The 22,852-nt window shown below is 42.8% G+C and overlaps 1 protein-coding gene across 1 annotated transcript in view; it reads left to right on the top strand.

The window, feature by feature from the left end:
* The window catches only part of myo16 (myosin XVI), a 68,506-nt gene extending 45,974 nt beyond the window's left edge, over positions 1-22,532 (top strand). The window contains 10 exon segments of the mRNA XM_041057944.1: positions 295-500; positions 6,565-6,667; positions 7,379-7,475; positions 7,573-7,846; positions 9,802-10,184; positions 10,303-11,216; positions 11,218-11,554; positions 14,103-14,255; positions 15,210-15,295; positions 22,284-22,532. Coding sequence (XP_040913878.1) covers positions 295-500; positions 6,565-6,667; positions 7,379-7,475; positions 7,573-7,846; positions 9,802-10,184; positions 10,303-11,216; positions 11,218-11,554; positions 14,103-14,255; positions 15,210-15,295; positions 22,284-22,454 — 2,724 coding nt within the window. The 3' untranslated portion in view covers positions 22,455-22,532.
* Positions 22,533-22,852: the final 320 nt, after the last annotated feature.

The following is a 22,852-nucleotide window of genomic DNA, read 5'->3' as shown; positions in this document are numbered from 1 at the left end:
GAAACACACCCCCAAAAATCAGACCACTTTGTCACAAACACAGCGTGATCTCACTCCAGTCACTGTGGCTGGCAAATCAAGTTACGACATCAAAAGAAAAAGTCATAGAGCCTTCCCTTTCCTTCTATAGCACTCTCTGTACTACAACAGGCACAGTGCTCTTCCAACCCAAACACTAATAAATGTTTTTAAGCAGAACATGTGATTCAATCTGTTATTCATATCTGTTATTCTGGTTGTAATAATACTGGTGAGTACCTTCAACTGTACCTTCTCTCCTTTTCCCTTTTTCAGAACTCGCTGTCAGAGGTGATCAGTAAACTGCAGGCTTGCACTCCCCACTTCGTGGAGTGTGTGCGTCCAAACGCCAGTGGTCAGCCAGACAGTTTTGACAGCTTCCATGCGTCCACCCAGCTGCAGTACATCGGTGTGCTTGAGATGGTGCGCATGATCCGTTATGGATACCCTGTCCGTCTGTCCTTCCCAGGCTTCCTCAGCAGGTCAGTTCCAGAGCATGTTGTACAATTAAGAGTGCTGCAACTGCCATAAGTTGTCCTCTGAAGTTATAACTCTATCTTTGTATGCTTATTCATTCATCTCACATCCTCCTCTTCTCTCTCAGATGATGATGGGTTGCTAGGCTTCTGCGCTTTGTCTGTCTCTCTGATCTCAGTTGTTCAGATACATTACACTCCCGGCAGGTCACCATGATCTCTACCAGTTTATACATGACAAGGCGAGCAGGTCGAAGTACTCTGAAAGCTTGAGAGCATATCCCTTCCCTAAATCTGCAAATGAATGCAAGGGCATATACTATACAGGATAACACACTCACATGCAGGCTGGCACATTAGCATTGACAAGTCACAGCAACCTTCTCTGTTAGAAGTACAATTTAACCTTGAATGGCTTTTTTGTAATAAGGGAGTCCACTGCAGCTGATGAATGTCACTATCACATTTCCCATGTCAGCCCGACACACATTAACCAGTCACTTGTGTGTAAGGTCACTATGTCCCACATTTAAGTGATAGTTATTATAAACATATTACACTATGTCTCTACCTCACTAGCCATTTTTTGACTTTTTTCTTTTTTTGTTGAGAAGTGGAGCCAAATGATCTGTTTCTGTCACACAACCTCTCCTCCATTTTTCTGTCTCACTTTTGTCCCTCACAGTTTGTCTCAGTTTGTCTCCCTGTTCTTTTGATTCTGAGAACCAGTGGAGTGCCGAGAGGATTTAGCTCTAAGTCTCTCTCTCTCTCTCTCTCTCTCTCTCTCTCTCTCTCTCTCTCTCTCTCTCTCTCTCTCTCACTCTCTCTCTCTCCTTTGCCCTTGCTCTCTGTCTCTCTCTCTCTCTCTCCCATCCTCTGTCTGTCTGTCAGCCTCTCTCTCTCTCTCTCTTTTTGAGGATAAAGGGATTAACACAAACATTCCTGCCAGATAATGAGAGGACAAAGCTGGTCACATGACCCCCACCCCAACCACCCACCCAAAAAGTTTCCACTACTCTGCTGTAAACATCATCACATCACACACACACAAGCTCTGGCTTCCAAACATCTTTTGTCCCACTTTGTAATTGAGAAAAAAAAAAGCATGAATCAAGATCCTGTTTATTATTATCAGTAATATTGAGCCTTATGCAGCTAGGCTTGTCTTAATGGTACAAATTAAATTAGAGGCAATGAAGAAAGAAAAACATAAGTTAAAAAGAAAAACCAAAGCTATAGCTCACACTCTTTTCTGGTAAATGTAAGAGTTTCTGATCAGGTTTGTGGTCCCAAATTCATTTTCTGGTGGGCTGGTAAGTAATACTTAACCATCAAAGGGAAAATAAATCACTGCTACCCAAGTGCCGTATATTGAATTTATTGTCAGTACAACATGCATGTATAGTTTCTTGATCAAACATACACAAAGTGAAAGAGACACTCATATAATAGGCTTTCAAGAGGGAATACCTGAACAGGGAATTGAATCTGGAGGAGGAGGTCCATGTCGAATGATGAAGGGAATGCAATATAGATTGTAGAGCCAACACTCTCATTGTTTAAGCTATAATTGAAAGATTCCTGGTGAGGGGTTTGTGAACGCTTTGTTAAGCCATATGTGTGTACTGTATGTGTGAGTATGTGAGTCTCTCAGTGACTGTCATACATATTTTTTTTTTTAGGCAGCCATGTGTTCTCTCTGTGTTAGCAGCGTGTGTGACCAGCAGATAACTGAGCATCACAAGGGCTGGCTGATTGCCAAAAAAGGGCAATTTAACCGTTACTGGGCTGGGCATAAACCAGAGCATGTGAGGTCAGCAGTGTGTGTTTGTTTTCTGTGAACTGGTCAGACTCTATGTGGTATGCATCTTAACCATTTGACAATCAGGGAACACAGAAAATATAAATTAGTTTAGAATTTCATCAGTTACCAAGGCCTGGAATACTGCTGCAGCATGAGCCAATCTGAAGTGTTAAATATTGTTTTCCCTCATCTCCCTCCTGATATTGCAGAGGTTTATTTCAATAAAAAATGGTCGCACTACAGAGGTGTAGCCAGTACAGAATGACTGAACACTTCAGCGATATTATATAGTGGACAATATTCAGTGTATGGGCAGAGAGAACCATATTTTTTTTTTCAAACAAAGAAGAAACCTGCTCCAGCTGGTGAAGTGGGTGGATGCATAAACCCCATCATGAGTGCCTCTTTGATGTATTCCTTCATGGCAGCTGTGTCTGGATTGGAGAGAGAGCAGGGATGACTCAGAGGTGGACAAACAGTCAGTGTGATGGTTGGGTTGTTGCCCACTTGTTACCCTTTTTGCAGGTTGAAGCTAGAAGAACCAAAATCGCCCTCTTGACTTGCAGAGGCGGAATTGGTGATCTGGTGGTTTACTGGTAGGAAATGCATGACAATTGGCAAATAAAATTTGGAAGTCTGTGAATACATAGTACATCAGTGTGGACAGATGATAATAATGGTCTAATGGATCAAGGAAAATTACTGGCCATCAGCTCCTTCCAGAATGAGTCTAACCCACCGGTGCAAATGACCCAGCCCCAGGATCAGCACTGTGGACAGTGGTGAGGAAGAGAGTCTTGTTTTATGTGATAAAAGGCTTCTATTATTGGCTGTCCGTTTATGTCATTTTATGACACTCAAGATGAACAAAAGAAAATTCAAATATGCCTTAATCTTTATAGAAGCTCAATTGTATGCCATGTTGTCATGGCAGCTTGATGCTTAAGATGCACAGTGTGGGGCGAGTTACTTGAAAAACATAGTCACTCTATGTATTAGTCAACTAAAAAGTAATTACCGTAGTCAACATTTGAAGTGGATTAAAACTTTTCATCAAAGTTGTCCTAAAACCAAAATGTGTTTTTTTTATTTATTTATTTATTTTTTCCACAATTCTTGCATAACATGTAAGTCTGTTATTAGTCAATTTTTTCATTAATGAAATTTAATCCTTCATGGCTTTTGATCGTCTCCAGACATGATTATTTGTCACAAGGTGTGAAGTGGCTTGTCAAGACAAGAGTGAAACCAAAAATTGTTGGTGGTTCAGTACTTCTGTGATTCACCTGAAGTCACAGTGGACTGGAAATGCCCCTTAAACATTATTGCCTGCAGTGCAGCGGTGTGGTGCCTTTGGAGTGCCTCAAGGAGCCAAGACAATGGCCATAATGGTGATGCACCGGATATGTCACTCTGTGTGGAAATCAGAGCTTGAAGCAGGACCCAAAACAGGAAATAAAGCATTTTCAGTTCAACAAAACAAGATTTTATTGCACATTATATATTACTGAAGAAGTAATCAAATTACTGGTATCTGTTAATCAGTATTGTGTTACTGCCCGGCACTGGTTTGTGTGCACTGTGTATGTGTGTTTTTGTTTTCTGTTCATACAGATAGACCTTTTGTGTTGGCCTTTGTCTGACGCATGTCCCTGTTCTGCTGTTTATACACTAAGGCCACGCTTAATTTGACACCAGTCAGCATAGCCCCACTGCCATTCATATCTTTCTCTCTCTCCTCCACTGGTTTCAACACTGACAAGGCCAATGAATGAACACAGCCTGGCCAAGGAGAGGAGGGAGCTGCAGCAGAACGGGGGTGGACTACACTGCTGTCCTCACAGAGCTCTTTCTCACTCGATTTCTCATTCTTTCCTCACGTGCTCTCTCTTCTGAACCGCCATTTTCTTTCATCTTCCTCCCTTTGTGTCTTCATTTGGCTCTTTATCTTTCTGTTTTCCTCTGCTTATTGCTTTCTTGTGCACAGACATTATCTCAATTTTGTCTTGTTTCTTATCCCTTTTTCTCTTTCCATTTGTCACTCTTTCAAAACAGGCCCTGGCGCTTGTCTAATCAAAATGACAGGCCAGTAAATCCATTCATGTTAAGGTTGCTGTAGTCTTGTGTACACAAAAATGCATACTTGCACACTGGAACCATGCAGGCCACTTCACTAAACCATAGTGGTCGCCTGAAGCGAATTACATTAGTGTCCTGGTAACCAGAGTGATTTATGAGGAAATCTATTTTACTGTTGGTTTTATTTGTCTTTTATGATACACTATATGTTTTGTGGCCAGGTTTATTTTCTGGCAATGTGTAAGGTCAAATACTACCACTTGGGCCTCGTTTCTGTTAATCCCAGCCCTCCATGTGTGTTGCTTTCCTCAATTCTATGTACGTTGTTAGAAAGTGGACGAGAAAGAGGCATCAGTATTCATAGAACATGTCACAAATGCAGCTGACAAGCATATAGGTCATATTTCCTATATGGGGAGTTCCAAGTGGGGCCTCATCATCACCTTCTGCTGATGGATAAACACACACATTTGTAGGCTATTCGTTGCCTGCCGAAGAATATCCATCATTTCCATCTGACCCCTGGGGTGAATATCTATGACTAAACAAAGCTAATATTCTTTGAAGATGTGGCAACAAAAATGTTTGTCAGACAGATAACAGCAGAGGAAATGAGTGGTTTAATTTCCAGTTTCCTTCTACCTCGCCTTTACCACCTTAGTGATGCTCAATAACAGTGGTCACTGATGGCCCTTTGGTCACAGAGAACTCTGTTAGTGCCCTGTAGCCCTCCATTTAAACTCTTATCAAAGGGGTTATTTCACTTCCTTGACTCCACATGAAGTCCCCTTGGGTCTTGTAAAAGCAGGGACCATCGATGGTTTTCATATCCTCATAGGGGAGGTCATGGGTTTACAGAGTTCCTTTGTGTTTTATGGGCCCAAGGGGACAGCGTGTGTTGTCTGCAGGACTGGTATTACCATAGTGAGAGAGGGTTAGTGAGAGTTCAGACAGACCCCACTCCTGCAAATCAAATACATCCTGCATTCACGTGCACTCACTTACTCACCATTGACAATACAGGTGGTTTATGCTTTCAGCCATCTGCTTGTTAAATTTGTCTCTTAAGATGTGTGACATCAGGCTGGCTCTGCCTCTCATTCATAACAGTGAATACAGAGCACTGACTGACAGAACCTCATCCCAGTTTAACAGCTTTATTTGAGCTTTGTAAAATTTTAATGCAGCAGATCCATTGGATTCCTGACAAAAACATCATATTTATCTGCAGCTTCTGACAAACAAGCTTAAGCTCTCACTGTTGTCTTAAAAATAAGGAATTGTGTCTCAACTTAGCATTATCTTCTAAATTTACTTTCAGTATTTAACCAGTTACTTGTTCTTGCGCATAAAAAATAACAGATAAATGTAAAATCAATTGTTTACTATGCCCATTGTTACATTTCTATGTCATGAAAGCAGCAGGAGATGCATTATACTATACAGCAGGATTTATAATTCCAGAGCACTTGCTTTTTGATTTAATAATTTACAGTAATCTATAGGAACTTGGCAAATTTCCGTGTAATTAGTAAATGGCTGCATGTAATGTATATATGTGCGTATGCATGATATAATGTTGATTCTTCTTTAAAATTTTTATGTAAATAAAAGCTGACTGCTTTGACTTGTTCTTCTTCAGTACATTTATGTTTACATATACAAACTGTGTGACTGCTGAGTCTTCCTGGAGCTTGAGGGAAAGGGCTCATAAGGTGACTGCTTATGAAGGTTTTGTTTTTATTCCAGCCACATGTTCTGTTCCAGGCATTCAAATCAGCAGGTTTCCCTTCATAAGCCAACTTCTGTAGCCCTTACGTTACTCATCAGAATTCACACAATGTATAAAACATCTACAGTTAGGTAAACAGAAAAATGTGATTCTATATATTTTCTGTCTGTGAATTCTGTATCAACATAGCTCACTTTCCCTTTCTCCCCCACCATCCCAGGGACAAACAAACCACTGTTTCCATACAGCTGACCATTCATAGCAACGGTTGCCCACGGCAACACCAATAGGAACAGATGCTGTTTGGCTGGTCTGCTGTATGACCCCACTGACCTTTGAACCCATTGTTTCTGAAAAGAGGCGGTGTCACTGTCGTCTAAATTCTTAAATTTGGCACTTTGAGATCTTTTGTCTCTGCAGCTCTAATGTTTTATGTTTTTCTTTGTGTGTCTCAGATATAAAGACCTTGTAGTCCCAACTTTGGGAGACAAGAAGAAATTGTCACCTGAGGAGAGATGTCGCTCTGTACTGCAACAGTCCAAACTCCAGGGATGGCAGGTGTGTGTGTGTTTCTGTGTCCTGTGTCTTTTTCGGCCTCCGTCAGTAACAAAAGATTTGCCAAATTACTTAATCCCTGACCCTGCATTTGAAAGATCCCATGGAATCTTTGACAGCTCGTTCCAGCTGTCCCACCTCATCATAATTCTTCTCACACACACACACACACAGCCACATGGATCCCTCTGCTCCCCCTCTCTGTCCTGTCTGCCAGACTGCTGTTGTGTCTGAGTGTGTGACCCTGCAGGTCACATCAGCTCCTGCCTCACACACGCATGCACACTCCTCAACAATGCCCCACAGACACCTTTTCATGCAGCCCTGCACACACATAGACGCACCACTCCAACAAGTAGCATGTGTTGGATTGAATAGTGTCTGTGGAAGTATGTCACCCCCACAGTTGTGTGCACCTGGTATAGAGTGACCTTTCTCGCCCCCCAAATGGTCCCTAAGTTCAGGAAGTGAATGCAGTGGCAACATGCAAACCTACACCCTGCCCACACTCCACACCCACCTATTATCATACATCATTGCCACATGACTTCTCTCAACTAGGAAGTCACACTCTTCTGAGATTTCCATCGGAAAACAGCTTCACAGGGTCTGCTGGCTACTCCTAGAAGCTGATGATGAAGGCGATGTAATGTGTAACAAAGCTTGTATGTATGTGTGTTTGATCAGAGTCGACTTGTGTTGTTTTGCATGTAGATGGGCAGCAGTAAAGTGTTTCTGAGATACTGGCAGGCAGACCAGCTCAACGACCGCTGCTACCAGCTTCATAAAAAGATCATCACCTGTCAGAGAGGTAATTATCCCAACAACGAAGATGTTCTCTTAGATGTTCTTCTCGCTGTCTCTGACACCTCTGATGTCTCTGTATTCGTCTCCTGATCATGTCTCAGTGGTTCGCGGCTGGCTGGCCAGACAGCGGGTTCATCGCAGGCTGACATTACAGCAGAAAGAGGAGTGCAGTGTGCAGCGTTTCCTGCAGGGGGCAGAGGACATGGGGCTGCGAACCTATGACCAGCTGGTCATCCAAAATGCGTCCGACATTGCACGAGAGAGCGACCGCCTGCGCTGCCATGGCAACAGCCTTCTCAACACCCTTGGCAGCAGCCCACCACTTGGTGAGAGGCCTGAGCCAGTGGGTAAAGAGGAGGATCAACCCGTCAGGAGGTAAATGAGCAAACACCTTTACAGCTCACACACCTTCATTCAGATCTTAAAGGCAGAGATGCATGATCGGAATATTCAAGCCATGTACAAGAGCCAAATATTCAATTGATCAAAAAGTTAAGGCGTTATTTGAATGATAGACGTCCACCACGTTAGCGATTCCTTCACATCAATGCAGCCAATCAAGACTGAAGTCCCTCTAAATAAGGGCTTTTATTACTCGTTGCAGTATAATTCATAATACTAACTGGGATAGCCTCACACTGACTTTAGCGTTGTTTAGCCTGCAAATAGCAAACAATCTGCAGTTACTGTCACACGGAATTTATGACTGTATGAAGGAATCATTTGCCTTTGTAAGTGTCTATCTTTATTCATGTGTTTTTCTTCTTTTTTTTTGCATGTGTGTGTTTAGTGATTAATGATGTCATTGTATCCCTTTGCGCTGAAGGCTTTTAATTGTGAGTTTCATGATGGACAGTCAGATAATGAGCTGCGTTATCAGATTGTATTAGTATTGTGTTGCACCTATGGAACGGTCTGTATCTCTGCCTCACTTCATTCTGATACAACATATTGAGGCTGGAAAAAAAATGGAATAACCCTGGAGGGCTGAGTTGGAAGGGGTACAAAAAGGTAATAAGAAGCTCTTTAGAGGCAGTGTTAAATGGAGAACCTTCATTTTGAAAAGTCATCTACCTGCTTTTTCAAAAAATTATGGCCTTGTTGATGGTAATACCTGAAATGTGACTTTTGCATTTCAGCACTATTTTTTTCTGTGGTATTTTCTATGGCATGCTGCATAATTACTGCATTTATTATTTCAATACCATCTTTCCATCTCTGCAGTTGAGGCAGTGTCATTCGTGTTACTGTTACATAATACCAACTTTTCAGGTTGACAGTGAGTGGTGACTAATATGCTAATGTCTCAAGGCTTTGTGACAAAATGACAAAATAAGCGTGTGTTCACTTAAATTTTAGAAGATTAATTGTCACAAATCTTCACAAAGACAAGTTTTTCACTTGAAAGCATAATCTTTAACAACTTTAAAGCTGTAAATGGCCTTAAATAAGGTGAAATATAACTAGGTACAGTGGGAAAAAGATGAGTCATTTGTAAAGTACAAATTCATTTTAATGAGCAATGGCCTCAACTGAAACACAAAAATCTGCAAAGTCACCACCACAGCAATGACAATTTTTTAATACTTTTTGATATATTTTAATAGTTAAATTGAGTGTTAACATCAGGATAAAGAAATACATCCTGAAAGATGAAAAGAAACATATACACACAAGATTTTTTTATCCTCTATGTGTCCTTGTACATGTAACATCTGCTGCTGGGACAGGATATGGGAGCACAGGGAAGCTTCTAATATGGTGGGGCGGGTGTCAGTAGGCAGACTGGGAGAGGAGTCATAGTTGCCGCATTGTAGAGGGGATTAATAGGCACATACACACTTAAATACACATGCACTCACACATTCACCCAGACTCACCTAATTTCTAAGCAGGGTTTTAAAATGCCTTCTTCCCCCATTACCTACACACATGATCACCCCCCACGCCCACAGTTGTGGAACCAACAGATGGTACACCCAGATTAGCGAAGGAAATATCAAATTGGATGTTATCAAATTACTGCAAAGAGATTAGATTTAAAGCATAATCTCTTTGGTCTTTATCCTCCAATTGGCCTCCTTAGGTCATATTTGTGCAATGACAGCTGAGGCAGACATATATTGAGTTTGATTATACCAATGATGTAAGTGAAATAATTAACTGAATCAGAAAAATAATTGTTTAGGAAGATGTGTCTCAGATAAAGCTTTTTTGCTTTTTTTGTGGAAAGCATGACTCAAGCACAGATTACAGGGATGATACAAATGGTCAAACACAACAAATTCAATCTTTTATTTAATCATGAATTCTGTTATATATACTTTTAGGGCAATGGAGAAAAATGGGAAAGTCCATGAGGGGCCTGTCAGTGGGGGCAGTCGAGTTATTCGCCACTTTCGGTCCAGCTCAGTACCCATCCCCCTCGCCATGGAGAATATGGTCCATTCCTCTGCCAGTCCACCCATCAAACCAGCCCTGCAGCAGGTAGCTCATACCAGTGAGGATGTGACAGGCGGGGGAGGTCTTTCATCTCCTCGTAAGCAACCTCCTCCTAAACCAAAGAGGGACCCCAACACCCGTCTGAGTGCATCTTATGAAGCAGTTAGTGCTGGGCTGGTGATGGCAGCCAAAGAGAGCCCCACTCCAGAGGGCTCCTGTTCACCAGCAGGAAGCCCCCCTAAATCTCAGCTGTCTCCCACAGACCCTGCAGGTAAATCACCTCCACTGGTCTTTAGACAATGTAACAGATGGTGGGTTTTTTTGTGCCTCAGCACTGTTGCCTAATGCTTTCTCTCTGTTTTTAATTGCTTTATTTGTAATTTCCTCAGCCTTGTCCAAGCCCCGCCCCTTCAGCGATGACTACACAACCATGAGGAAGGTGCCACCCCCCAAACCTAAGCGCAGTCCCAACACTAAGCTGACAGGCTCGTATGAGGAGATCAACGCTGTAGCACCCCACCTCCACCAGCTGCGCCCCGCTGATGTAAAGTTGGCCTTGTTGTCCCGTGCTGGGGGATTTGCAGGGTTTGGTGGTTTCATGCAGAAAGCAGCCTCAATTGATGCCCCACAAGGGGTAGCACTGAGCCTGTACCAGGGTCATGATGAAGAGGATGTGTACATAGAGATGTTGGGCTCCCAGCCACGCGCTCGGAGCCTCCAGGACCCCCCTGATAGCCCTGAACAGGCCACTGACTCGGAAGCCGTGTATGAAGAGATGAAGTATTTCCCTCCTGAAGACGGTGGACCTCCTGCCACTGTGGTCACCAAGGCTGCAAAACTGGAGGCTTTAGGCTTGGGTTTGGTAGGATTAGGGACATCTCCTCCTCAGAGCGGGGAGACCAAACGGCCGGCAGCAGGGGTGGCTGCGTCCATGGACATTTCTCATTCACAGAACACGTCCAGCAGCGGAGCTCCCAAAGCTCAGCATGGCAAAGATGGCAGCTGTGACATCCCTGCTCCATTCCCCAACTTGCTCCCACATCGTCCACCTCTCCTGGTGTTTCCCCCTTCCCCCGTCACCTGCTCGCCTGCTTCAGATGAGTCACCCCTCACCCCCCTAGAGGTAAAGAAGCTGCCAGTGTTTGAGACAAACCTGAACTATGCTACTGGCCCAGACAGCCCCTTGTCCCCACAATATGCCCGCCAGAGGGCTGACTCCTCCCCTAGCCTCACTGTCCTCATGCCAGAGAAGAAGTCTACACCTCCCCTCACCCCTCCACCTCCACCTCCTCCCCCAAGTGCCCCCCCCCCCTCCCTACAGGCCTCCTTCACACTTCCCTTTCCCGCCTGAGGGCAGCTTCCTGGCTCTGACACGAGCAGCATCTGTCACAGGGAGCTCAGACTCCTCCAAAACGTCCTCACAAAGGGCAGGTGGGGAACCACTGGGGAAGCCACCTCCTTACTCCCCAGTGAAGATGTCTCGTCCTGAGCCTCGTAGAGCACACTCATGTTCCTCCTCTCCCCTGCTGTTCAACCCAGCCAATGGCAGACCCCTGACCAGCCCCCTGGATGAACTCAACACTCTGTTCAGCTCTGGGCGCAGCCTGCTGAGGAAGTCTGGCCGGAAGATGAGAGATGGAGGTCTGTCAGTAATGCTTGTATACACACACACACACACACACACACTCACTCACAGTTATAAATGTCTAAAACACTAGCAGAGACTGCACATGTACAGTTTTAAATACCTCTCGAATCTGAAATAATCCTTCCTCCAGTAATTGTTTTCAATTACTTCTATATTAATGGGTTAATGATCTATTTACAGTTGGCATAACCTTAGTCCAAGCAGACCAAACCACCAGTATGGGAAGCTGTTGGTGTGTACGTAAGGGGTGGGGAGTTAACCTTCGTTTTTTTTCTTTTCTTTTTCTTTTCTTTTGTCATTTTGTAATCAGTGTCCTATTAAACCTAGCTGAATGTGTGTGTATGTGTGCAGCAGTGCTTGTGCCCATTATATGTTCTATCTACTGTGGTGACTTCATGATCAAAGCCTGACAGATGATTTATTGGGTACTGTGTGATTACCTTCTGTACAATAGGACTGGTGTAGGGCTGTACCGTAGGTAAGACATAACCCCTTGTTATTGTGTGTGGGTCTGTGACACTCATGCCCTGTGTTTGAGCAGCAGTTTAGTGAGATGCACCAGCATCCAAAAGCCTTCCTCATAAATCCCACTACTCTACACTGGAACTGCCTTATATTAATTCAGGTGTTGTAGCCAGCCACCATCTTTGGCCCACTTGAGGCAGCCCATTTGTAACAATCTCCAGTGCAGTGCCCTTTGACTGCTGCAGCCGCCTTCTAACATGTTAGCTAATGAGCTACCTGGGGTAGCCCACTTAGCTTCACACTGCACTGTAGCTATGATCTAGCTGTGTTGTAGCTCAGTTCGCTACATGCGGAGCACATACAGACTCGGTGACACTGATGCAAAGGTTGACCTTTGCAAAAGGAGGACAAACATATTTGTCTCACCTAGTAAATGAAATGGATGGATCCTCTGGTCAGAGGTTCAAACCCCACATGAAATTACTTTTGTGTTGTTTCTATAAAAGTAAGTTTTCCATCAGAAAAGGTTTTTTCATCAGAGAAGGTAAAAACTATGTTGTCCCACGGTTTTTATCTGATACTGTTTCCTCTGAGTGTATTAGTTGTGGCTGGATTAATAATACATGAGAAGTAGCATGATGAGGACGGGCATCAAATATTTATTAGCTCACTCAGTGTTCTTCTGAAGGGAGTGTGACTGGCCATCAGCAGCTAACAGGACATCCTGGACAATTAAGTTAGAAAAATTACAAACAAGTGAAAGTAGTAGCTGCTGTTGTCAATAATCAGTCATCTTACCGGAGGCTTGTTGTTGTTGTTGTGGAGCTGCGTCATTTTTATGAGACTAAGTTGTGTCATGCTTCTATAATTGTAACAAGTTCAAAGGGCAGGTAGCTGAACTCCTTATAAGAGGCGGTATGAGAGCAAGTGCACACTCTGACACATATGCCTCAAGTGACATCTTGCACTTGACTCTTCGTCAGCACCTGGACCTGCACAGGAAAAGCGCTGGCGTCATGGAAACTGTGTGTGTGACAGGGGTTCCTGGCGCTGGGGTATTTTGAGTGGGCAAAGCAAGGCGGTCCGCTTAGATCAGAGGGCAGAGGGATGCCGATGGGCTTAACAGGATGGCTTACTTCCGTTCCCTCTCGGCTGTTAAATGACTAAGTGTGATACCTGACGCTGTGGGAGGGGCCAGGGGTTACAGTTGCTATCCCAGACATCCCTGTGAAGAGCAGCTGCCTCTCCCTCCTCCTCCTCCTCCCCTTCCTCATCCACAGGGAATGAGAAAACCACAGGAATGCCAGGGGAAGAGGGCAGGTGGTCTTGGCAGGCTTCAGGAAATCACTGTCATAAGACATCTCATGCCTCAGCAGCAACATACAAAATTCACTAAATCGGATAGAAGTCCAATTCTCTCTCATTAGAGTCTTCATTGTACAAATCCAAATACCCACTGTGACTCATCCTTTCACAAGCATGTAACGCTCACATGGACATTCTCTGTCTCTCTCTCTACCTGGTCTTTCGTCCCTCACAAACACACACCTACCCTGCTGGACCTCTAGAGTTTGCTGAGTTTATTTTTAGGCATCTTGTGACTGCGGGGGGACCAGAAGGTACACATTCTCAGTGTGGGACAGCAGCTGACAAATTCCCATTCACACTCCCACACACATACTGCATGTACCCACAGTCACTTGCTCATTCAGTGTGTGAGAGCATGTGTGCCCCAAGGAGCAGCAGCAGGGGCAGAGGCAGGTCATTTAGAGTCACCTTCCCACCAGACTGAGCTGAATGAATTCTTTTTTAAAGACTAGGCTTGATGTGCAAGGAGGGGTGCATCTAAGTGGGGAAAAGAGTAGAGACTGGAAATGAACATGATAAGCTGAGTTCTAAAATTGTTGTAATTTTAGCAAAATTTGAATATTTCCAGTATTATCAGTTAAAGCAAGAGGCTTCCTCCGATGTTTTCTATACCCCACACGTACTCTGAATATGCATGATGGAATCTTATGTCTGATGTCTACTGTATATGACATATAGAGTATTTTCCTCTGGCTGTATTTCATCCAGGATTCAATTCTAATATCAATCTGCCAGGGAGGGAAGAATGTGGCTCGGCCCCCACCTCCCCATCTCTGCAGCTACAAGACAAGAACGCCAACAACCACTCTCCTCACTCCCCAAGTCCTGCACCCATAGAGAACGGCAACCAGATCTCCAATGGTAACAGCCAGTGTATTCTGCATGGACTGTCAGAATTCAGATCACATCATTTTTCAAAGTAATGAATTGTATTGAGATAATTCACTGCATTGAATTAAGTGGATTGCGATTGAGGGTGAAACAGACAATATAGGTCAATGTTGCATTTAAATATTAAAAAATCATAATAAAACACTACAAATGTAGATATTCTAGAATGCACACATACAGAGAATATGAATATGTTTTAAATTACTTTGCAAAGGTTGAACACCCAAATCATATACAGCTGAGCATGGTATGTAATAATAAGTGTGAAGAAATAACCTTGTTTTTTGACAAAACCTGGCGTGCTCGCCTCATGAACTGAGGCTACGACCCAGTGTCCACTTCATAAAAAATGTGATCGTCCCAAGTTGTATGATCCCATCAATGTAAAGACACGGGAGCAGAAAGAGAGCTTTTTTATTTGATTGTGCTTATTTATTTAGTTATGAATGCGCAATGTTACAGAGAAATACCAAGTATTTAGGGGCTTCTGCTAACTCTCCTTTTACCCATGTCACAGGAGAGTTACATAATGACCGAAATTCATCTTGGAGATGCCTGAAATAAAAGTACTATACAGACACAGATGATGGGCAAGGAAGGTGAGGAGGAGGGGTTTGAAAGAATGAGAGAAAAAAACATGGAATAATGAAGAGACCTGAGAAATAAGGAAGAGAGACCACGGCTCATGTCAAAGAGGCCTGCAAATTCTTCAGCTGCAGCCAAAGAGTGATTACAGTACTTCTATAACACTCAGGCTGTCAACCAGCACCTTTCCTTAACAATTCACTCTGCTGTTTCAGTCCCCTACCATATGCCTGTGTTTGAAAAGTGAGGTGTCCTTCAGTCTGTACCTGTCTGCGGGTAGGAGGACTTCCAGTCGGATGTCTGAGTTTCATAATGCGCTTTTTGATATTGTGTGTTCAGGGTCGCTGGAAGATGAGAGTCACAGCAAGTCAAACTCCTCCAGCTCCACCTCTTTACACAGACACATGGACAGCCATCATACTCAGGTAAGCACACAAAGATAGGCACTTCAGAGCACAAACCCAGTGGTAGCTGCACACATGAATATACATCATGTTTGTGTTGCTTGCCATTTCAATTGAATATACAGTCTAAGTGTCAGATGCTTTATACTGATGGCAACAGGGACCATTTCTTTTTGTTGTATACTTACTTTCTAACACCTTATGTAACACACACCCCTCCTCTTTAAAATGCAAGTAGCATGTACATACAAATGCTTACACACCCACGCTAATATACACACAGTTACAACACAACCATATCAGGCCTTCATTTTGTTTTGGGTTTGTTGACATTTTGAGTGGCCTGGAAAGTGGCCCCCTTTGAACAACACGTATCACTCATGACACGTGAGCTTTCTCTGGCTCTGTAGACAGGTGTACAGTTACAGGATTGAATTTAATGTCCTGCATGCATGCGCCCAAGCTTGCACACTCTCTCTCTCAACCAGTACACACACACAGACACATAGACACACACAGCCTTGTTATATGGGATTGATAAAAGTGGAAACCACCTTGAACACAAGAGCCTTTTGCAAACTGAGACAAACCACAAACCTGCTGAGCACATTTCTTAGAATGCCTCAATAATTTGAAGACATCGAGATATAGAGCCTTACCAGCTTGATCACAGTCACATGATCGATGCAGCCTACACGATGTCCACAGGGAGAGCCAGTCACATTTGGAAGATAGAAAGCTCTTATGATGATTATCATGTGCTGTATCTTCACCTCAGGCAAAATAGGATTTGTCTTTTATCCACAAAGACCAGAGTCTTATTCTCTTGATCCATTTTCCTTTATCTTAATAATCAATCATTAAACTGAAAAATACCAAACCCTTTCCCTGTGATTAATAGAAAGATTTAACACAATATTGGAACTAAAGAGCCACTTTTGGAGGCCACTCTTCATCCTTTTTAATTCTTCTCTCCTCGGTAGTTTCCATGGAACTGCATTGTGTAATTCAGGATGCAGCTGTTTCATCTTATACTCAAAAGAAAGTTTCACCACATGGAAACTTGAATTAGATTCATCACAGACTGAATCAGTCAATGATTGAGTTACACTGTCAGTAGTGCGTGAAACACAAGAATGGGCAAAGTACGAAGTGTCCCTCTTTCGGAGCAGCTCAGGACACATCGTTGATAAGACATTGCCACTAGGGATGTGAAGGCACACTGTGTACCCACCTTGCAATCCTCAGGTTGACTAAATGTTGAGCCCCTGCTTCCACAGTTCGGGTGAGCTCATCTAATGCACCTTTTTGAAGCTTATCTGTCAATGTGACATATAATGCCTTTAAAAAGTCTGAAGTGCATTCCAGTTAATGTAATAGTTATAATATAATAGTCTAATAGTAATTTAATTTTTTGAAGGTGAAGGTTTTTCTCAGGATATGTGAACTATTGGACTCAAATGACTCTCTTTCTTTCCCTCCCTTGGATTCTAATGAGTTTGGCTTTTACTCCCTACTTTATCTTCCAGAGGGGACATCTCAACTTTTCTCCGTTTGGTGCAGGGGCCGCCCTCTAAAACAGCGAGGGTGGGAGGGGGGGCAGGGGGGGCTCACTGGAGGCCCTGTTCACATGTAGGGATGTGGTGAGTGTATGTCATGCCTCGCTGCTCTCCACCCTTAATGGCAGTGTTTTTCATAGACCCAGTGTGGGACTATGACAGTAATGATCTTCATTATGCTAAAAAAAAAGTTTTGTCTAAGTTTAAAGTAGTAATCCACCCAAAGTCTATTTTTGGAGTATGAAAGACTTGCCTCCTGTGGACTTGAAAGATGGCTTTAAAGAATTTTTAGATTTCTCCTTTTAGGAGGACGGAGGCTATGGTCATCTTGAATTCATTGATTGATTGGATTGGATTCCAGTAGTAGTAATTTTTCATGGCGGAAAAAAGTATACAAAAAACAAATCTGATAAAAAAAAAATTTACAATTTACAGAGTTTAGTGTTTTTGATACAAAGATTCAAATCTTCTGAAAACATGCGTCTTTGGAAGCAAAACTTTGAAAAACACTGCTTTTGTAGGACATCATCTCAGCTTTACCTGCTCCACTTGTTTACTGTGCTTGTTGCCCTTCAAACACTGGTCTGGAATCAGATGGGCAATTTGCCCTGTCTCCTGTTATGTCAGAGTCGGGGACAAAAAGTCTGAACCTAGAATCAGTGATGCCACACCCCCCCACACCCCACTTTTTTCTTTCTTTATTTATTTATCCCTGGTTTCTGGAAGGAAACTGCAGCTCTTTGGTTCAGCTAGACTCATGCACACAATCACTGTTAAAACTGAAGACAATCATGCACTTGTAGGTTGTAGGTTCTTGTGAGAGAAGAATATCAAGTATATACATGATGTGTGGATGAATGATTTATTGATTAAATAAGTACAAGTGCTTTTTCCCATTGCAGGCAGCAGCGTGACAGTGAGCATCTTACATGGAAGGTTTCAAGGTTGCACATGTTGTAGAAATTAGTGCAAGAAATAAGAGATAAGCGATCAGTGTTGATTGGAGGTAAATGCATCTTGAGCACTATTCACACCTGATATTATCATCCATCTTTGGTGATCAAAGCACAAGTGGACAGCTCGAAGTGCATCAGTTCACAACTGGCATTAAAATGCGTCTCCACATGCGCCTCAAATGACAACTTGTGATTGGATCTCACCCCACCTCTGTATAGGCTGACAAACAAATATATCATTTCCGTTTGCAAGGACCAAATGCATTGTTTTTAACCAGTTGAAGGCAGCAATGCATTTCTTGCACCAGGTCTGCCAGAAATATAAAGAAGAAGAAATCAAAACAATACAGACTGGGTTTATTCTGTGCCATATTTCAGGCAAACCAAATTGTCTAAGATGTTTGACACTCTTACAAATATATCTCTATGGGTTTTTAGATTAGCATATGCTAATGCACTCTCAACACTGGCACATGGATTTTACTGCCAATGGACATTCAGACTTCAAGTTAGTCTCTTCAGAAAAGGAGAGCTGCAGTTTTTATTTTTGCTTATTCATCTGCTCAGATTTTATGTTGCGAATCCATCACATGAACCCCTTTTTAATCCTTTCTCAGACTCTTTCTGTTATCATTATTGTCACTCTTGATAAATTTAACCAAGAGTTGCACAGCCTTAGAAGTCATTCCAGATCTTCATCCTGATGTGTTTGACATTTTTCTCACAGAAAAACTGTTGTCCTCTTTGTATGTTCACTGTTACAGTTGAAACATGGAAAGAGAAACATTTTTATCTTGGCTCCATACTTCCCTAATTTGGTGTGTTTTCTGGAACAGGTTCATTATCATAAGTTCATTCAAGAGATGGGAACAACTCTGTGACCCAGAATGCATTTCAATTAGCTGCATTCCAGTCCGTGTTTTTGCAGGATTAGCAGATCTAATGAGATAAATAACAAGGAGAGGATGAAGGAAGATGAAGAGGACAGATAACTCCGTTAAGAGTGAATAGACTGGCTTGTTTTAGTTCCTAAAGTTAGTTGTCATCAGCAGACTTGACTAATCATATAAGGGATAAACAGACTGGTAAAAGACTGGGTGGTAGAGTTATTAATAACCTGTTCTTTATTTATCCCTTCAAACAAAGTCTCAGCAGAAGTTACGACAATGGGAGAAGCACTGTGCCATGTTTGTTACTCAGAATAACATTTAAAAGATGAGAAGGGCAGACTGAGAGCCTTAGTTTCTCTGAATGAATCCCCTGTGTTTGCCAGGGTTAAAGCAAACGTGTGAGTAAAGGTACCATGCCAGCTTCTCTGAAATCCCCACGTCGCCTAACCGATCAAGTGAAGTTTCCAGGAAAGAGCTTACAAATAGGTCATCAGTGACCACCAACATCTCTCCCTCTCTGCTATTCCTCTCTTTTTCTGTCCATTGCACTCTATCCTCTCATCCAACAAGATGGGAAAATGGTTCTAGAAAGACAGGCTATCTAGTGCCTCGATCCAATTTACTGTGCTGATGTGAGTGTTACATATGGGTCATGTCATATCATGTCATGTCATTGGATCGAATCGGTCAGAAAACATGGTGTTTTAGCCACCTGACATTTGTCAGCCTGTGGACATGTTTGGGTGTAAACACAGTAGTTTGTGTAGTTGTGTGTGTTTTATGTGGAGAAGCTTAGACGTTATTGTCACACTCTGTGGCCTCAGGACTTCCAGTCTATGAGTGACAGTTTGGAATGACCAGTAGTCGTCATCTTACATTAGCATATTATTACCATAACATTACCAAACCATTAACATGTACATTTGGATTTGGATATTGGCTCCATCCCCCACGCCCTTGTGGGCAAGGGCATGGTTAAATATATATGCTCACATTACATTAGCAAGTGGGCAGAACACAGTCCTGCATTAATAAAATGCAAGGAACTGCACTGATGGGGGTGTGTTATTTAAGTTATCAGTGAGACAAAAAATAATATCCAGTCCAGTTTGAATTAGTAAGACCACACACACTATAAACAACCTGCCCGGAATGTGCACTTCACCTCGCTGGATGACGTTTCATTAACAGCTAAGCCAGGTTCAGCTTTTTTTTTTGCCAGATGACCCTGCATCCAATGGAGTTTTCCCATTGAAATGAATGGCAGGGCTCTTGTCTGACTGCTAGGTCAGTCCAATTTATGATGGCTTTCTACAGTAGCCATCATTTTATTTTTGAAAAATGTAACATATTGTAATATATAAAGTACACTAATCAAAAGTATATGAGCAGCCCTGTCCCGTGTGTGTGTGTTTGTTCATGTGTCCATGTTAAGTCACGCATTACAGAAGGATACGGTGTTCCTACTTGTCTACTGTTCCAGTAGCTGGTGTTCCTGGCTGGCGCCAGTGCAGAGAATAGCCTGGCAGGGAGGTGTAAATTATGGATTAGGTCGTTGAGTGTTGTGCTTGTGCAGGCAGTTTAAATGCTCGCCCATGTGTATATGCATGAACACGCACAGGTGTGTGGTGCTCAAGATATGTGCATGTATGTCAAAGTATAGAATGGTTGCATTGTGCATTTATGGGTTTATGAGCACACATGGGTGTGTTTGTCTGTGCCTGTATTTATATGGCAACGTGTGTGAAGAATTCATCACTAAATGTACTGTATGCCTGGAAATATGCTGGGAAAGGCTGTATTAAACGTACTGCTGACGGGAATTAGCTCACCGTTATAACACCAGCAGACATGAAAAACAGAGGATGGGGTGAGGGGGAACAACTGTTGCCTAAAACTGAGATTAGAGAATACAATTAAGTTTTAATCTGTGTTTATGAAAAGGTTATAGAAAACGATATATTTTCTATATTGTCACTGTCAGGCTGAAATCCTGTATCTCCATTTTTATTATTTTCATAAATCAGTTCTATTGGTTCAAATTGGTTTACATCTATGAGTTTTACAAATATTTAACCAATGAAAAGTATAATAAGAGCTTGTGATGAAATTTCAATGTTCATTTATTTTAAAAACAGGGTTTTTTTTTTTTCATTACCTGTAAAGTAACAGTTTTGGATATCCAAGGTTTCCACCTGGAAGCAAAGATATTTTTCTTCTTGTCAACTAATCCCATGAAAAGACAGGAACCAACAATGAAATTATCCGATTTACAAATATTGTCTGTGTAGTCAGAGTCTGATATAGCTGTGCCATAGAGCTCCGTTGTAGTTCAAAAGTATTTAAAACAAATGAATAAACTACGCAGTTACACTGGAAGACATGTTCCTGATTTATGATCAACACGGACACTGCAGTTTATTTTGAGACAGTCCCATATAAATTGCTGCTGCCACAAATTCTCACGACGCAACAACAACATAGCCTAGTTTAAAAAATGAAACTATATGCAGTATTTGTGAGCCATTTTTCAAGGTTTACGTCTTTAGGAGGAACCAGTAGGCTCGTTAGGGCTGAGCACTACGGACAGGGTAGGGAAATCAGAAAGCACTGTAGCAACAGATTTTTCCTCTTGGTGTTTTCATGGGATTTTATGACCGTAAGAAGAATGCACAATGGAGTGAAGCCTGCCTTATCCTTTAAATCTCATCTCTGAGCATGTAGGAACCATTTTTTTCCCCTTTAACAGGCCATCAACTGCCACCATTATAACCCCCAGTTGATTATCTGATCTGGATCATCAGGGCTCGTTCCTGTTGCCAGTATTACTGACTGAGGGAGATTGGAATTCCTTTCTGATTGATTTGCCTGGGTATTGACTGGCAGATGATTGATGATGGGCTCTATACTGACTATCGTGCATGTGCGTTTCTGTGTGCACTTTGTGCATCTGACCCAAGTGTGCGTGATAAAGTAGAAGAGCCATTTTGAGGTGCTCCCTCCACAAGGGTCCCCGCTGTAATTCAAAAGATCTTCTTTGAGGTGATGTACAGTATGGGCTCCAGAGACAGAATATGAATATGGAAATGAGTTTCCGTTAAAGCTGTCAGTCAAAGAGCCCCCCCTCCCCCCCCCCCACACTTCCTGATGAGATGGTTCTGCGCTAGCCCCAGATTCATCTCTGTGTTGTTTATTAGAATGATTCATGAGAAAACTGTCCCACTTTAAGAAGAGAAAATCAGCCCACTGATCACTGCGCTTTCAAGATGATGGATCAGACAAAACTGGCCTGTTTTTCATGCTAGAGGGGGTAATCTCTAATGGAGACAAGATTACAAGATCATACTTTAAATGTCTTTCATCTGTTTTTAAGGGGGATTTGCAGTGACGAGATAAGAGTGAAGTTTTTGGGGTTTTTTTTCCCATAAAATCACTGCTTGTCACTCACACTCTCCTCTGCCTGCAACCTCCAATCACATCCTGTTCATTTCAGCTTTTTGTGATCTGCTCTTCCATCCATTCAGTAGAAAGTCATTACTCCGTATGTGATTTGTCAACATGCTCTGTTCTTTCCTGTCCTCGCGTCCTCCCTCTCCCCCCGCAGGTGTTCCAGCGGCTACGTCTGTCCACCGGGGATGACAGCGCCGCCCTGGGGGAGCTTCTGCGGTGGCGGCGAGCGCAGTGTGAGGGACGGGGTGACTGGAAGCACCGTCAAGCTCAGTCCCCTCCCCTGCCCCCCACGCTGCTCTGGACCAACAGAAAGGCCTCTCAATGACAGAGGCTGTGTGATATAGTCACATGTGTTGGCTTCGAAGTTTCTCCCTCTTTCTCTTCAACCACACTCGCACATGCTCTTCACTTTTTCTCTTTTTTTTTTTTTTTTACGTGGACCAATTAACCTCAATACCCAGGGGCTAGGCTGAAGCTCCAAGCCGCAGAGCATGAGCCGAGTCCCTGGGCTGAAGGTCCTGCCTCCATGCCTTTGACCCGGACTGTGGAGGATGCTCCAGCATGTATGATAGAAGCTCAGCACTACGTGACATTGACAAGTATTATCCATGAAAAATTAGTGGAAAGCATACACATTAGAAGTTTGTGGGCAGCTGGGGGTTGTTTTGGGGATTAAAAAAAAGTAAATAGTAGTAAATATTACTAACAGTCAGAAAATAATGA

The sequence above is a fragment of the Toxotes jaculatrix genome, chromosome 15 (genome assembly GCF_017976425.1).
Source record: "Toxotes jaculatrix isolate fToxJac2 chromosome 15, fToxJac2.pri, whole genome shotgun sequence".
NCBI lineage: Eukaryota > Metazoa > Chordata > Actinopteri > Toxotidae > Toxotes > Toxotes jaculatrix.
Note: the sequence above shows the minus strand (reverse complement) of the source record. Positions and strands in the feature narration are given on the sequence as shown.